This window comes from Salvia hispanica, chromosome 5, assembly GCF_029641045.1.
Source record: "Salvia hispanica isolate PSC_SH4W2 chromosome 5, Shi_PSC_v1, whole genome shotgun sequence".
NCBI lineage: Eukaryota > Viridiplantae > Streptophyta > Magnoliopsida > Lamiales > Lamiaceae > Salvia > Salvia hispanica.
Window position 1 is genome coordinate 24,422,593 of NC_142696.1, and position 15,848 is coordinate 24,438,440.

A 15,848-nucleotide genomic window follows, 5' to 3' on the forward strand; every position below is an offset into this window, starting at 1 on the left:
TCAATACCGAAAATATCGAATGTCAACAACTCGTATTAAAATGTCAACAACTAAAAAATAACACTTACAATTGACATATCAATACCGAGAATATCGAATGTCAACAACTAAAAAATACACTTATAATTCACATATCAATAGCCAAAATATCAAATGAACTAAAACAAAGTTGAGATATCACAGTTAACAGGCAAGAAAAAGCAATAAAACTGCCAGACATCCAATTCAATCATCAAATAAAAGTTCAATCATCAAATTGGTCAATCATCTGCGTCGGACTCACTACCAGAGGAACTCCCTGAATCAGAATCTGTAAAAAACAAGCTCAAACGAATGAACATCTGTTTTTGTTTCTGTTTTCCATACTTTCACCCCCAACACAATGTAGAAACGCAAGAAGAATCAGTATCAATACCACTCGAGGATGACGAATCGCTGCTTGAGCTGCCAGAACTGCTTGAGCTACTGCTGCCATTGCCTCTACCATCATTCTCCTGTCCAACAACACCATCATTCTCCTGCCCAACAACACCTTCTTTCACAAACTCAATCTCCACAACAACAGGGAAACTCGTTGCTGGCATATCGTCATCAATATATACATCTTCTTCATCATTTTGTTTCATCATCTTGCCACAATCATCATTCTTGTCGCTCAATGCGCCCTACACAACATTACCAACAACATGAATAAAAAGTGAAAACACCACAAAAAAGACAAAAATCTTGATGCAAATTTAACTTACCACATCAGCATCAGTAACAGGACTGGAGGGAATAGAAACTCCAGCAGCTGGATTGTTGTTCATCATCAACGCTTGCCGCTTTGTCTTGCTCACCATCTTCTTCGAATTGGTCACAAACCAATCAAGTTTCCACAGCGTTTCCGTATCAAGAGCCTCAATATCAAGCTCAATTTCATTGACATCCTGTGCCAAATGCTCATCCCTCTTCCTGATTATCTGTACAAGTTGAGGCATCTTCTCTTGGGGTAAATTCTGCAACCCAAATCCAAGTTTTGTTGACATCCAATTCCTGATAATACTTCCAATTCTATAAACAAATCAACAATTAAGCTTGCAAAAAGTTCAAATCCTATAACAAAAGCAAATATTGGAAAATCAATCTCTCAAATGAGTTCACATCTAATACAATTGAATCATCTACTGCAAAAATATGGTAATATGGTTGCAACAGAAGCAAAAATCTCATAAAAATGTTGATAGCAAAAACACAAGTTAATAGCAACTCATCAAATCATGATCAAGGAAAAACAACTACTTAGTCTACAGTCATCACAGCAAGCACTACAAGGCAAAAAAAAAAACAGAGACGTATCAAAATGCCTCTATTTTACAGAAATCAGTAAAACATGAAAAGAAAATAGATGAATTCGAATTAAAACATGGTACAACCATAACAAAAATGCTTGTTTCAAATAAATAAAAATGGAAAAGAGAACAAAGAAATTCACCTAAACCTGATCTACTTTCCCCAAATAACCACACAGTGTTAGCTCAAACAATCAAAACATGAAAAGAAAATAGAATTAGCCAGAAAAGTAGAAACAGAGTATGAGAGATGCGGTGAAATGAGAACAAAAATTGAAGTGCATCTCACCCTATCAAACGATTTACTCCCAAATTTAAACAGACATGCAGAGTGAGCTTTCGGGTTCCTGTTTTTGTGAAATACTCCCAAAGTTCACCATCTCCGATCAACATTTCACCTTCTCCGATCACCTATATGTAGTTGACATTATAGGTGCGTAGTTGACATTAAAATTGAGAATCTAACTCTTAGCAACTAATTCCCAATTAGGAAATATCACCAAACACCTAGAGTGCATTATGATTAAGCTTGACTCCTCACTCCAACACAATTGATAATCTAAACCTAAAACTTTCAATTCCATAAACAAATTAATAATCAAGCTTGCAAAAAGTTCAAATTTTATAACAAAAGCAAATTTTGATGAATCAATCTTTGAAATCAGTTCATCCAATTCCATAATATGGCGGTGGTATTGAATTTGTCTCATCTTTAATTGTTGAATCTGCAGCTGCAAAATCTTCAAATCAAATTCGTTGGATTCATTGAAAAGTAGCAGCTAATAAGATGTCATCATCACTCCTGTCAGCGAATCCAGCACTAAATTCCGGTAGATCGTCGATGAGGAGACGGAACAAGAAGAAAATCCATAGCCGCGATATAGCAGAAAATAACGATCAGCACCAAAACTCACCAATCGAATGGAAATCGGAGACGCAGCAGCAAATCTACTCGTCGAAGCTCCTCCAAGCGCTCGCCAAGTCCGGAACGGCGACGGCTCGCTCCTCAGATTCGCGCTCGTGATTCCGGCGAGCTGCCTGAACACGAAGCTGAATTCGCCGTCCGCGCTAATGGATTGATTATTAGATTTCGACTTCGTCAGCTTGTCTGCCGTCACTTTAGGCACTTTAGGCGACGGCGTCCGGCTCCCTGCTGTGGCAGCTCTTCCGGCGGAGACATGATCGAGCTGCCACCACCTCGTCGCCGTCATATCAGCGCAATCGCAGGCGCAGGCGGCGCTCAAACATGCGCTACATGATCGCTGCAAGCTCAATTCACAGCTGCCACAGCCTCTGTTGTTTCACCACTCCGTTTCACCCTACGTTTCGAGACGGAAATCGCACACCGGCGCATCCGCGCCGCGTCACCCCCCACGGCGGGCATAAGCTCTTCTTCAGCACTCCCCAATTGATGCCTCGCCGCTCAATTGCAGTCGAGATTGAGAGGTTTTCTTCTCTGTTTTGGGGATTTTCAGATCGAAACCCAATTTTTCTCTCCCAACAATGCGTCCAGATGCAAAGGATCAACATTTACCATTCTACCCTTTCATATTAAATTAATCTAAAAATATTTATTGTGTGGCAAAATCTGGACCACTCATTTAATAAAAATGAATGGCTGATATTGCATCGCATTTCTCAATTAGCCTAAATAATCTCAATTGATCACAATCCTATATATATATATATATATATAGAGTTGTGATCAATGTCGAATCAATTTTAAAGACCGAACTAGAGACCAAATCTGGGCCATTAGATCTAGTTTTTTTTTATGAGATGTGCTGCTGTGAAAATTTTTTCTACTTCATTACTAGCCCATTTTACTTCATTGTATAGGTTTGTTACTTCATTCTGTACCTAATATCTTGAAACTACAACATGTTTTTACTTGCTTCCAGTAGGTTTTGAAATGATTCAACATATGTTTCATTCAAATTCATTGACGTGGGTTTTTGCTTTATTAACATTTAAAAATACAATTTATTCAAGTGAGTTTATTACTTCATTTAGGAACGTTATTACTTCATTGGATGAGATTTTTACTTCATTCCAGTAGGACTTCAAATGCTTCTACACATACTTCATTCCAATAATTTATTACATTATTCCATGTGTTTATTGAACCAATATTAGCGCCATGGCGGTGGTGATAGATATTGTAGAGAGAAAGAACGGCACGCGACGGCGAAACCACATTTACGTACTGGAATGAAGTAAAAACCTACTGGAATGAAGTAAAAACCTACTAGAATGAAGTAAAAACCTACTAGAATGAAGTAATATATTCTGGAACGAAGTTAAATCTTCGTAACATGTTATTATGACTTATTTACCTTCGGATGAATTAAAATAGGCTCGTGATGAAGGCGAAAATAATTTATAAATTTCTGTATCTTATCCATAAAAAACTAGATCTAAAAGCCCTAATTTGGTAGAGTTCGATGGTTCGGTCTTTAAGAGTGGATTTGTGGATAATGAGACTCTATATATATATATATATATATGATTGTGATCAATTGAGATTATTTAGGCTAATTGACCGCCATATTATGGAATTGGATGAACTGATTTCAAAGATTGATTCATCAAAATTTGCTTTTGTTATAAAATTTGAACTTTTTGCAAGCTTGATTATTAATTTGTTTATGGAATTGAAAGTTTTAGGTTTAGATTATCAATTGTGTTGGAGTGAGGAATCAAGCTTAATCATAATGCACTCTAGGTGTTTGGTGATATTTCATAATTGGGAATTAGTTGCTAAGAGTTAGATTCTCAATTTTAATGTCAACTACGCACCTATAATGTCAACTACATATAAGTGATCGGAGAAGGTGAAATGTTGATCGGAGATGGTGAACTTTGGGAGTATTTCACAAAAACAGGAACCCGAAAGCTCACTCTGCATGTCTGTTTAAATTTGGGAGTAAATCGTTTGATAGGGTGAGATGCACTTCAATTTTTGTTCTCATTTCACCGCATCTCTCATACTCTGTTTCTACTTTTCTGGCTAATTCTATTTTCTTTTCATGTTTTGATTGTTTGAGCTAACACTGTGTGGTTATTTGGGGAAAGTAGATCAGGTTTAGGTGAATTTCTTTGTTCTCTTTTCCATTTTTATTTATTTGAAACAAGCATTTTTGTTGTGGTTGTACCATGTTTTAATTCGAATTCATCTATTTTCTTTTCATGTTTTACTGATTTCCGTAAAATAGAGGCATTTTGATACGTCTCTGTTTTTTTTTTTGCCTTGTAGTGCTTGCTGTGATGACTGTAGACTAAGTAGTTGTTTTTCCTTGATCATGATTTGATGAGTTGCTATTAACTTGTGTTTTTGCTATCAACATTTTTATGAGATTTTTGCTTCTGTTGCAACCATATTACCATATTTTTGCAGTAGATGATTCAATTGTATTAGATGTGAAGAGATTGATTTTCCAATATTTGCTTTTGTTATAGGATTTGAACTTTTTGCAAGCTTAATTGTTGATTTGTTTATAGAATTGGAAGTATTATCAGGAATTGGATGTCAACAAAACTTGGATTTGGGTTGCAGAATTTACCCCAAGAGAAGATGCCTCAACTTGTACAGATAATCAGGAAGAGGGATGAGCATTTGGCACAGGATGTCAATGAAATTGAGCTTGATATTGAGGCTCTTGATACGGAAACGCTGTGGAAACTTGATTGGTTTGTGACCAATTCGAAGAAGATGGTGAGCAAGACAAAGCGGCAAGCGTTGATGATGAACAACAATCCAGCTGCTGGAGTTTCTATTCCCTCCAGTCCTGTTACTGATGCTGATGTGGTAAGTTAAATTTGCATCAAGATTTTTGTCTTTTTTGTGGTGTTTTCACTTTTTATTCATGTTGTTGGTAATGTTGTGTAGGGCGCATTGAGCGACAAGAATGATGATTGTGGCAAGATGATGAAACAAAATGATGAAGAAGATGTATATATTGATGACGATATGCCAGCAACGAGTTTCCCTGTTGTTGTGGAGATTGAGTTTGTGAAAGAAGGTGTTGTTGGGCAGGAGAATGATGGTGTTGTTGGACAGGAGAATGATGGTAGAGGCAATGGCAGCAGTAGCTCAAGCAGTTCTGGCAGCTCAAGCAGCGATTCGTCATCCTCGAGTGGTATTGATACTGATTCTTCTTGCGTTTCTACATTGTGTTGGGGGTGAAAGTATGGAAAACAGAAACAAAAACAGATGTTCATTCGTTTGAGCTTGTTTTTTACAGATTCTGATTCAGGGAGTTCCTCTGGTAGTGAGTCCGACGCAGATGATTGACCAATTTGATGATTGAACTTTTATTTGATGATTGAATTGGATGTCTGGCAGTTTTATTGCTTTTTCTTGCCTGTTAACTGTGATATCTCAACTTTGTTTTAGTTCATTTGATATTTTGGCTATTGATATGTGAATTATAAGTGTATTTTTTAGTTGTTGACATTCGATATTCTCGGTATTGATATGTCAATTGTAAGTGTTATTTTTTAGTTGTTGACATTTTAATACGAGTTGTTGACATTCGATATTTTCGGTATTGATATGTCAATTATAAGTGTTATTTGTTAGTTGTTGACATCTGATATTCTCGATATTGAAGAAATGTTAAATGTACAATTTTTTTATTGTTGTTGGATGATTTACCAAGTATGAAAGGAACGGAAAACACGTAAAGAATTCTGCTTTTGAGGCAAATGTTACGTGTCTCTCTCTTTTATTTCTCCAAATTAAAGCATGAAATATTTTGCACTCTGATTGTTTGGTAATATTTCTCATTTGAAAATTAGTTGCTAAGATTTAGTTATCTCCCCTTTTTAATATCAACTATGCATGTCAACTACCTATATAATCTATGTCAACTACATATACAATTAATGTTAACTACACACATATAATGTCAACTACATTTACAATTCATGTCAACTATGTGTACAATCCATGTCAACTATATATACAATTCATATCAACTACACACATATAATGTCAACTACATATACAATTCGTGTCAACTATACACATATAATGTCAACTATAAGTTGTTAACATTTGATGCAGGCTATTGACATTTGATGTGCAAGCTATTGACGATAATACCCCTAGTTGACATAAACTACACGCTGTTGACATCGCACGAAAATTATGAATGAGTGGCTGCATCAAATGTCAACAACTTATAGTTGACATTATATGTGTATAGTTGACATGATTATGCCAACTAGGGGTATTATCGTCATTTCATTTCTAAAATGGCGAAATATCGAATGTCAACAACTCGTATTAAAATGTCAACAACTAAAAAATAATACTTATAATTCACATATCAATACCGAGAATATCGAATGTCAATAACTCGTATTAAAATGTCAACAACTAAAAACTAACACTTATAATTCACATATCAATTGACATGTAGTTGACATGGCTTGAAAGTGTAGTTGACATGGCTTGAAAGTGTAGTTGACATGACTTATAATTTCGTGACATGGCTTGTACATGTAGTTGACATGGCTTGAAAGTGTAGTTGACATTACTTATAATTGTTGACATGGCTTGTGCATGTAGTTGACATGACTTGTACGTGTAGTTGACATTGTTTTTTTTTTAATTTTTTTTACATTTTAAAAAAAAAAAAAAATTAATTTTTTTTTAAAAAAAAAAATTAATTTTTTTTTAAAAAAAAAAATTAATTTTTTTCAATTTTAATTTTTTTTTATGTCAACTACATAGTTGTTGACATTTGATGTGTAGTTGACATGGATTGTACACATAGTTGACATTATATGTGTGTGTGTGCAGTTGATATGATATGGCTTGTACGTGTAGTTGACATGACTTGTATGTGTAGTTGACATGGCTTGAAAGTGTAGTTGACATGGCTTATAATTATTGTTGACATAGCTTGTAGTGTAGTTGACATGGCTTGAAAGTGTAGTTGACATGACATATAATTGTTGACATGACTTTTACGTGTAGTTGACATGACTTGAAAGTGTAGCTGGCATATTACTTACTTTCAGAAACATCGCAGAGCTTCCACCAACATACACAAAATCTATTAGTCAATTAAAAAATTTAACAATTTCGACACGAGGATTCAATATCTCACAAATCTTATTGTTCCAATTTTTAGATCTACAAATTCCAATTCAGGAAAAATGAGTAAAATTGCAGATCTCACTACAAAATCCAACAAAGAGTAGAAATCAATGCTGTCGGCGAGGAGCTCTCGGCATCCATCTCGAGATCGGGCAAAACGTCGCCGTCTTCGATTCCGAGGAAGAGATCGTTGAAATCAGTGCTATCGAGCAGAATGACGCCTAAGAAATCGGGGAACTCGGCAGCGTCGATCGAGAAGTCTTCCATTTCGCCTTCCATATCGGAAGGCGAAATGTCAACATCTTGTCAACAACTTGTATATAGTGTCAACAACTAAAACAATTCTTGTAATTAAAAGATAACTACTATTTTATGGCTCTGCACATCATCATCGTCATCATCAATATTGAGAGTGCTGCTTTTCACTCTATTCCTTACAAGATCAAGATGTTTCTCTCTCTCTCTCTCTCACTCTTTCTCTCAAATAGATCAATATGTTTCTTTCAGGAACCAAGAAGCTATGGAAATCTTAGCTCAAGAGGCAAACAGAGAGAGAGATTAGATATGGTAAGATATCAAGACCAATAAAAAATCAGCAGAATTAAGTAAGACAGCAACTCCATCAAGAACAATTTCAGCTCAAGAATAAGAAAAACAATCCACCAAAAAAAATCCCTCATTGAAAAGAAAGGAAACATTTGCTAGAAAAACAGAACACATTCAACCATCACTATAAACAAGAAAAAAGAACATTTTATTCTGGAAAAAAATCGAATCTTAATAATTAGATTAGAGAGACAATTCACTCTAAACTTTCACACGCATAAACGCACACACCTTCTGAATCAATTCATCAAACACCTGGAGAATCCGATCGAGCTCCACCACCTCTGCCGCCCCCTTGCGCTGCTGGTGGCTCCAAAACTGTACAAACGATCTCTTCACCTACTGCAGCACGGAGAAGAGCTCCGGCGGCACGCCCTGCGGCGGCTGCTGCTGCTTCGTGATCCACCACGGCGACAACTCCTCCCTCGAAGCCTTCCTCCTCTCCAACGGCTTCACCGTCCCCCCCCCCCCCCCCCCCCCCCCCCGCCCCCCTAGCTCGATCCCCTCAAATTTGCCATGGAAATCCTCACCGACCTCCAACCACTGGAACAGCCGGAGCAGTAGCCGGAAAAATCAATCGAATCCATCTCTCCTCCTCCAATTGAACACAAAATCAGATCTGGAAGCTCGAGAATCCACGAAATCACACTCCTATCCTTCCGATTCTGGAAATTGATTTACAGAACGAAGCAATTGCTCGTCAGCAACACATTGCAAGCCATAGGAGTCGGAATCGTGCTCGGCACGATCTACATCAACATCGGATTAGACAAATCGGGGATCGAGAAGCGATTAGGTCTCTTCGTGTACACACTCACCTTCCTCCTCTCCTCCACCACCAAAACCCTCCCGATCTTCATCAACGAGCGACCAATCCTCCTCCGAGAAGCCTCCAGCGGCGTCTGCCGCCTCTCTTCCTACCAATCCGTCTTTCAGATTTTCCTCTTCATTCGTCATTTAGATCAGCGAGATTTTGAATGTTTACGTTTTGAATTTTGAAGATCAGCGAGATTTTGCAGATGAAGATTTGAAGATTTTGGAAGAGAGATTTTAGAGAAATTTTAGAAATTGGTTTGAAATCAGTTTGGATGTTTCACGCTTTTTTTATTAAAGAAATTACAATTTTACCCCCTTGTTGACATAATGTTGTATTTGTTGACATTTTGTTTAGCTTGTGGATTAGTGGCCCATATTGCATCTCATTTCTCAATTTAGCTAAATAATCTCAACCTAACAAGACCCTATAATATATATTTTGAGAGAAGGAATGGCATGGATGAGTGCAGAGGTGCAGGAGATGGAGATGGAGGTTCTGCATTTTATGCTGTGCCAACAAGGATGATATGGAGGTGACAACAGTAACACTAAATGAGTACGAAGCGTGAATTCTATGATTTGAATTTTCAATCCTCAAACGTGAAAGATAAAGATGATGCACAGAATTGTACTATATCTACTCTAAATTATATGAAAAATTAGTTATAAATTAACAAGTGATTATTATTTTTATAATATACATTTTTTATTTTTTTAATATAAGCTGCAAAAATATGATGGGAGGTGTATGATTGAAAAATATCTTAATACATATTGGAGTAATAATTTTCTTTGCTTTTACCCATACCCTGCCAACTGCGAATCACCAAATCAATTCAAGTAGTAGGTGCTATTTATACTTTTCTAGGGTGTATTTCATACTATCATTTTATAACAAGAAAATGCATCGACCATATATGCAGTAGAATTTAATGATTTTTTGACATGATATATTCATGTGGACACGTGGATCAATACGTGGATCCATCCAATATAGTAAAGATTCTTGTATACTAATATCTAGAAATATTAAAAAGAATAAAATGTTGATAAATTTAGTCCAATAGTATTTTCCAACACTTCACTATGGTATTTTTGTTGATAACAATAACCTAAAGAAAAAATTGTCATAAGCCGGCTCACACTGAAACACTCCGCAAGAATCGAAAAAATGTTCGGTTTTGAGTAGAATGGTCAAGTATTAATAATTTAATGATCACTTTTTTTACAATATTATTTATTTCTACTTAGTTTAAAGATAAATGATTTTACTTATTACTATGAACTAAATCAATTTTTATTCAAATAATAGTATCATTCTTTACCAAAAATTTAAAAACATCATATTTCGATCGCTGAACTATGGTTTTTGGATTGTAGTTTGGGCTTGTCATTTCACAATTCGGTCCATCTTATTCAATTCGATTTCACTCTATTTTTCATTTTTCAGCATATCCATTGTTGTTTAAAATAGATTAGTGCGGTGAACAATTTGATATTTTAGCATTACATGTTTAGAAAATGAAAATGTTATTTGTTGACCTATCCAAATAATATTTGTCGTTAGTATGGAAGACAGAATATTTTAAATGGTAAAGACTTAGATATTAGGTTCTAAATAAACGGTTATTTGCAGCTAGTCAAGTCTTGGCTCGAAAAAAACTCATTCATACCTCAATTCGATAGTAAGCAACTCGAGCTCAAATCCGGTTTTGAGCTCGATATATTTGGTGGAGCTCAGCTCGTTGGACTAGTTGATATGTCTTCATTATATTCATAATGGAGAATTGAAAGATATATTATTGGAAAAGGAATATTTGAATTAACTCTTCTGCCGAATATTTGAGCTTTAATTTGGAAAAAAATTAACAAATGCTAAATTTTACATTTATTTGAATTAAAAAAAACTCGTAGAACAATAAAAAAAGTTATCGAAATTGTGTATCTTATAAACAAACAATACCAAAAAACTCATACCAAAAAGCTTAGGTGGTTGTTCTTGTTGCTTAAAATCAGTTAGTGCTTGAAATATAGTAAGTATAACACTTATGTGTTTCATATAGGAGTGCAAATTTAGTTATCGGGTTTCGGGTATACCCGATCCCGACCCAATACCGGGTGGGTTTTGGGTATCCGAAACCCGAAATTATGGGTTCGGGTACGTGTTTGGGTAGTTAATGTTAGGATTTTTGGGTTTAGGGTACCCGAAACCCGTATTAGAGTACCCGACTAATACCCGATTGAACCCCGATTAATTATGTATTTGTGATAAATATTTCTATTTAGTATAGGGCCTACGGTCCCGTAGGGTAAACTTGTTTAATCACATTTAGATTTATGAATGCTTTTAGTATAATGCAATCTGATTTAGGATTAGTTTGACATTTTATTGTTCTATTATCTAGTACTACTACTTTATTCTTTACATTTGTGTTATGCTTTATTTAAACATCATTTTGCATTATTTATGTTCTTATTTGATATATTTTCAGTATATATTTATGTTTTCTCCATTTTATTTACATGTTTATATAAAATCTTAAAAATTTATATTTATCTCTTTTGAGTTTCATTTTATGCCAAAAATTTCTTTATTTTAAAATTAAGTAGTGTCTATTTGTCTAATGTCTATTATATATATGATCATAGAATCATATCCTTGAGAAAGCTAAAGCATTAAAATTAAAGTTAGACTTTAATAATAGTCAATGAATAGTAGTATTGTGTTATTTTTAATAATTTATATTCTCTTCACAATATAATAAACTTAAAATATAATTATTTCGGATTTATGGGTACCCGATTAGTTGAATTTGGGTACCCACATCGGATATTAGGATACCTGAAATCACATACGGGTCGGGTATTGGGTATGATATTTTTGAGCTTTTGAGTTCGAATACCCAAATTTTCGGGTTTGCGTACACGCAGGTACCCGGATTTGCATGCCTAGTTTCATATGCATCGTTTCTCGTAGTGGGATGATAGATAATTGAGTGGGGCAGTCGGCCTCAAAGATTCTTGATGATGTGCTCAAATCTTTGGAAAAGTTATTCATGTGAAGATAGAAGAAAGAAGTTCAAAGCATTTGTTACATATGCAACAAGTGGTCTCCTTTTGCTATAAAAAGGTGCCACTTTTGTTAACTAATCAATAAGACGTTTCAAATCTTTAGTTAGTAGATTGGAGTTTTGAATTAACAAATATGTGAACTATAACTACAAAAGGAGCTTATTTTTTATGAATAAATAATCATTTGGATTGGTTATTCCATATAATTTAGGATCATCTTTTAGTAATGAGCCATGGAGAAACAGACATGAGTGGTGACTATCTAAAGAAGAAGCCAAAATCAAGTTGGACTTATCATTTGCATTATATGTTCTGTGTACAACGAATTTCAAAATGGCCGGTTAATAACAATATATAAAACAGGTTTCTTTTTGCTTCAATTCTATCTCAAAATCTCAATTCAGTCGCATGAATTGAAAAGGCAAGAATAAAGAATTAGACTATTTATAGTGGAATCATATGTAAGCAATTTAGTCTTACATGTAATACTCAAACGATAACAAAACGAATGGATAATGGTATTTTTAAACGGTCATTACTCTTTTTTTCAAAATAAGTTTTCACTAGCATATACTCTTTTAACTTTGTGTAATTTATTTAATTACTTGCGATACATCAACAACATAAATTAGGGAACAAAACTCATGAAGTTGGACAAAGCAAAAAAAAGCAAAAAAAGTCATAGTCAGCATAAGGTTGTGCCATGATCGTTGTTGTCAATGAACGGTGAATGAATAACAAAAGTGAACCAAAACCCAAAAGTGATTAGGTAAAATTATCACACCGTGTAATCGACGACAACTTCAAACGTTGAAGGGTATAGAGTTTAACAACCGTCTAGGTTGATGATGAGATCATTAAACCCCGATCCGTCACTGCATAGAAATAAGATATAAACAAACCAAAGAAAATTTTAAATTAAAATTATAAAAAAAAAAAAAAAGTTTAAGGAGAGTGCAAATCTACACCACATAATCCATACCAAGTTAGCCAACTCAAAATGGGTTTCCAACAAGTGGCCATACACTAAAGAAAAGCACCAATTTTTTTTAGCAATCACTCACAAATATAGACAATTTATAAATTAAAAAAAAAATCATTTTCCAATATTTTCTGTTTTGTTGACTCCCTTTTCTTACAACCTCATCACTCACATTTGTTCTTTTCCTCTCGTGTGTGTATCTGCTGTCTAAGGCAAAAGTGGTGAACTAAAAGGTTAAGCGATCACATGGAGGGGCACTATCGTAATTTCCTAGCTACCGCGTCGTCCCCAGAGATAGTAGAGATCGGGGAGGAGAGCAGGGGCACAGCCGCCGGCAGAGATGGTGGAGCTGGAGATGTATACGTTGCTGTCGGCAAACACGATTTACACGTGCTTAAATGGGCTCTCGATCACGTGGTCTTGCCGGAGAGTCGTGTTTTCCTCGTGCACGTTTTCTCCCCGATTGCCTACGTTGCCACACCAGGTCCGGTTCGTGCAGTTGCTTAATTAAGTGATGTAATTTGTGAATATCTTGTTAGTTATCAGTTTCTATATTGCAATGCAATTTTTTTCAATAATTAGTCATGTCTTAATAATTAATGGCAGTTGGGAGGCTATCAAGAAGCCAGCTTAGTAAAGATCAATTGCAGGTTTACATAAGGGAGGAAAGCAATAAGAGGAGACACCTCTTGGACAAGTACATTCAACTCTGCAACGAATCGAAGGTATGTAGGATAACATTTCTCGAATCGAGATTGTATACATGTTGATCTGTTGTAAGGAGTAGCATACGCAAGTGAAGCCAAAAGGACTTACCCATACCGAACAAGAGTTTTTTAGTTTTTTAATAGTTTTCTTTTAGATCGTTGAATTATCGAGATATGTTATGTTATGTTGATTGTGGCGCGAATCAGTCCTTGCACATATATCATATTTAGAAAATTTAGCCCCCACTAGTGTCTTTTTTAACACCTGGTCCTAAGCGGTAGTGTGAGTTATGTCAGAGATCATATCTTTTGAATCCGAGTCTATTTGTTACAGGATCTTTATGATTGTGTTTGGACACAAATGGAAATCTTGAGTCATTTTTTAGACTTTCCATTTTAATTTGACGCTTTTCCTAAAATAAAAATATTATTTTCTCAATCTTTTTTTCTCAATATTTAACTTACTCCATAAAACAACAATACATAAAATTTCATATGAAATAGAAAATTTGTCTCTTAGAAAAAGACAGAGAGTAATTACCAAGCGTTATTGAATTATTATGTAGATAACTGTGGATACAATGCTAGTAGAGAGCAGTGCATCAGCCAAGGCCATTTTAGAACTCATTGGTGTTGCTAACATCACTCATCTTGTTATGGGAACTAAACAATCTCCCTTCTCAAGGTAAAATTTCCCAACACAAATATTGGAAATTTGGTTTTAACCCATTTTATCACTGCATGTCATGAGTATTGTTGATGACCTTATTGATCGTTTCCTCTTTTTTAGGATATCGAGAAAGGGGAAGGGTGAATATGTAAAGAAATATGCACCGGAATATTGTGAAGTTAGTGTGGTATATGATGATGGCAAAAAGATGAAGGACGAGCAATCACTACCAATAAAAACTGAGGTGTCCAAATCATCCAAGAATGCATCTAATCAAAGGCCACAAGTAGCCAAGAATTATGAAAGGCACTTCTTTGAGTGTGTGTGCTTTTCTAGAAAATTCGATTGAGAAAAGTTTCATATTTGTAGTAATTTCAAATATTTTGTCCGTTTATTATTGGGATCTAGAGAAATAGGAAGGTACTCCCTCCGTCCCAAGGAAGATGACCCCTTCCTTGGGCGGCACGGGATTTTATGCAGTTAATTTTTGTGTGTTAAGAGGAGAGAGAGTAAAATAAGAGAGAGAATAAAGTAGAGATAAATGTATTTCCATTTTAAGTAATGGGTCATCTTAGTTGGGACAAACCAAAAAGGAAAGTGAGTCATCTTCAATGGGACGGAGAGAGTACTATATACGAAATGTTGAATGTTGACAGATAGATAATTTTTGGTTTACACTGGCTGCATTGACGAATTTTAGGAGGCGAGACGAGATGGTGTCGCCATCCTCGCAAATAGCCAAGAGAGCGTAATTTTTGTTAGGTCAGCTAGAAACGCCATAGCCGCTCCTAGTAATCTACTGAAACGTCAAACGATGTTTGAGATTTTTAAAAAGACTTACGTTGAGAGATTGTAGTTTTATAGTCGTCAAGAAAACTATGCCCCTCTCTCTCTTGTTTACTTCAAGCTACAAACAAGTTTAAGTGCTAACCACTTTGCATCAAACTGCAAACTATTTCCCATCAATAGATTATAGATTCAATGACGCCAAAATTGGGTTCTCAATAGCATTATTTGGATTTATTTTATTTTGTGATGCATTCTTACTTGTCATGGTCTCATGGTATTGGGCAAAGGGTTACTGCTAAAAAAATATTTCAGCTCGACTCAATTGTGTGCGATCTGTCCAAAATTTCAAATATGACCCATAAAAATAAAATCCAAATAACATAAATATTGTGAATAATTAAATTATTTTGAATAATTTTTGAAGGAATATTATTGAGAATATAAAGAAAAACAAAAGAAAGAGGGTTATATCTTATATTATAAGATATAAACACGTATTCACTCCCAACTTTATTAAAGTAACTACTAATGTAATTTATGTTATCCCAACACCCCATTTTTTTATATGCAGATAACAACCCGGCCCAAGTAAAAAAAAAAATCAAATGTTCATATTATCGCAGTTCGCAAATGTTTAATGTTTTCACATGAACAAAGTGTCATAAATGCAGCGTCGGATCAAAAAAATTTCATTCGGGGTGCGATAAATAAATATATAATACGTATTTTACATAAATTAGTTGCGAAAGGTTTGATTCATTTTTGA

At 35.0% G+C, this 15,848-nt stretch overlaps 3 protein-coding genes across 3 annotated transcripts; 2 read left to right on the forward strand and 1 right to left on the reverse strand.

Moving 5' to 3' along the window:
- Nucleotides 1-197: 197 nt before the first annotated feature.
- Nucleotides 198-2,542, reverse strand: LOC148926493 (uncharacterized). The gene is made up of 5 exons (XM_089059151.1): nt 2,246-2,542; nt 1,621-1,742; nt 750-1,053; nt 416-665; nt 198-310 (listed from the first exon to the last, which is right to left on the reverse strand). Exons 1-5 carry the CDS (start codon nt 2,540-2,542, stop codon nt 261-263), a joined length of 1,023 nt encoding a protein of 340 aa, XP_088915277.1. The 3' UTR covers nt 198-260.
- Nucleotides 2,543-2,577: 35 nt separating this feature from the next.
- LOC148926494 (uncharacterized) lies at nt 2,578-5,688 on the forward strand. The gene is made up of 4 exons (XM_089059152.1): nt 2,578-2,777; nt 4,833-5,136; nt 5,221-5,470; nt 5,576-5,688. The coding sequence occupies exons 1-4, from the start codon at nt 2,578-2,580 to the stop codon at nt 5,623-5,625; spliced, it is 804 nt and encodes a 267-aa protein (XP_088915278.1). The 3' UTR covers nt 5,626-5,688.
- Nucleotides 5,689-13,033: 7,345 nt separating this feature from the next.
- Nucleotides 13,034-14,777, forward strand: LOC125190481 (U-box domain-containing protein 36-like). The gene is made up of 4 exons (XM_048087803.2): nt 13,034-13,400; nt 13,523-13,641; nt 14,190-14,308; nt 14,414-14,777. The coding sequence occupies exons 1-4, from the start codon at nt 13,163-13,165 to the stop codon at nt 14,640-14,642; spliced, it is 705 nt and encodes a 234-aa protein (XP_047943760.2). The 5' UTR covers nt 13,034-13,162; the 3' UTR covers nt 14,643-14,777.
- Nucleotides 14,778-15,848: the final 1,071 nt, after the last annotated feature.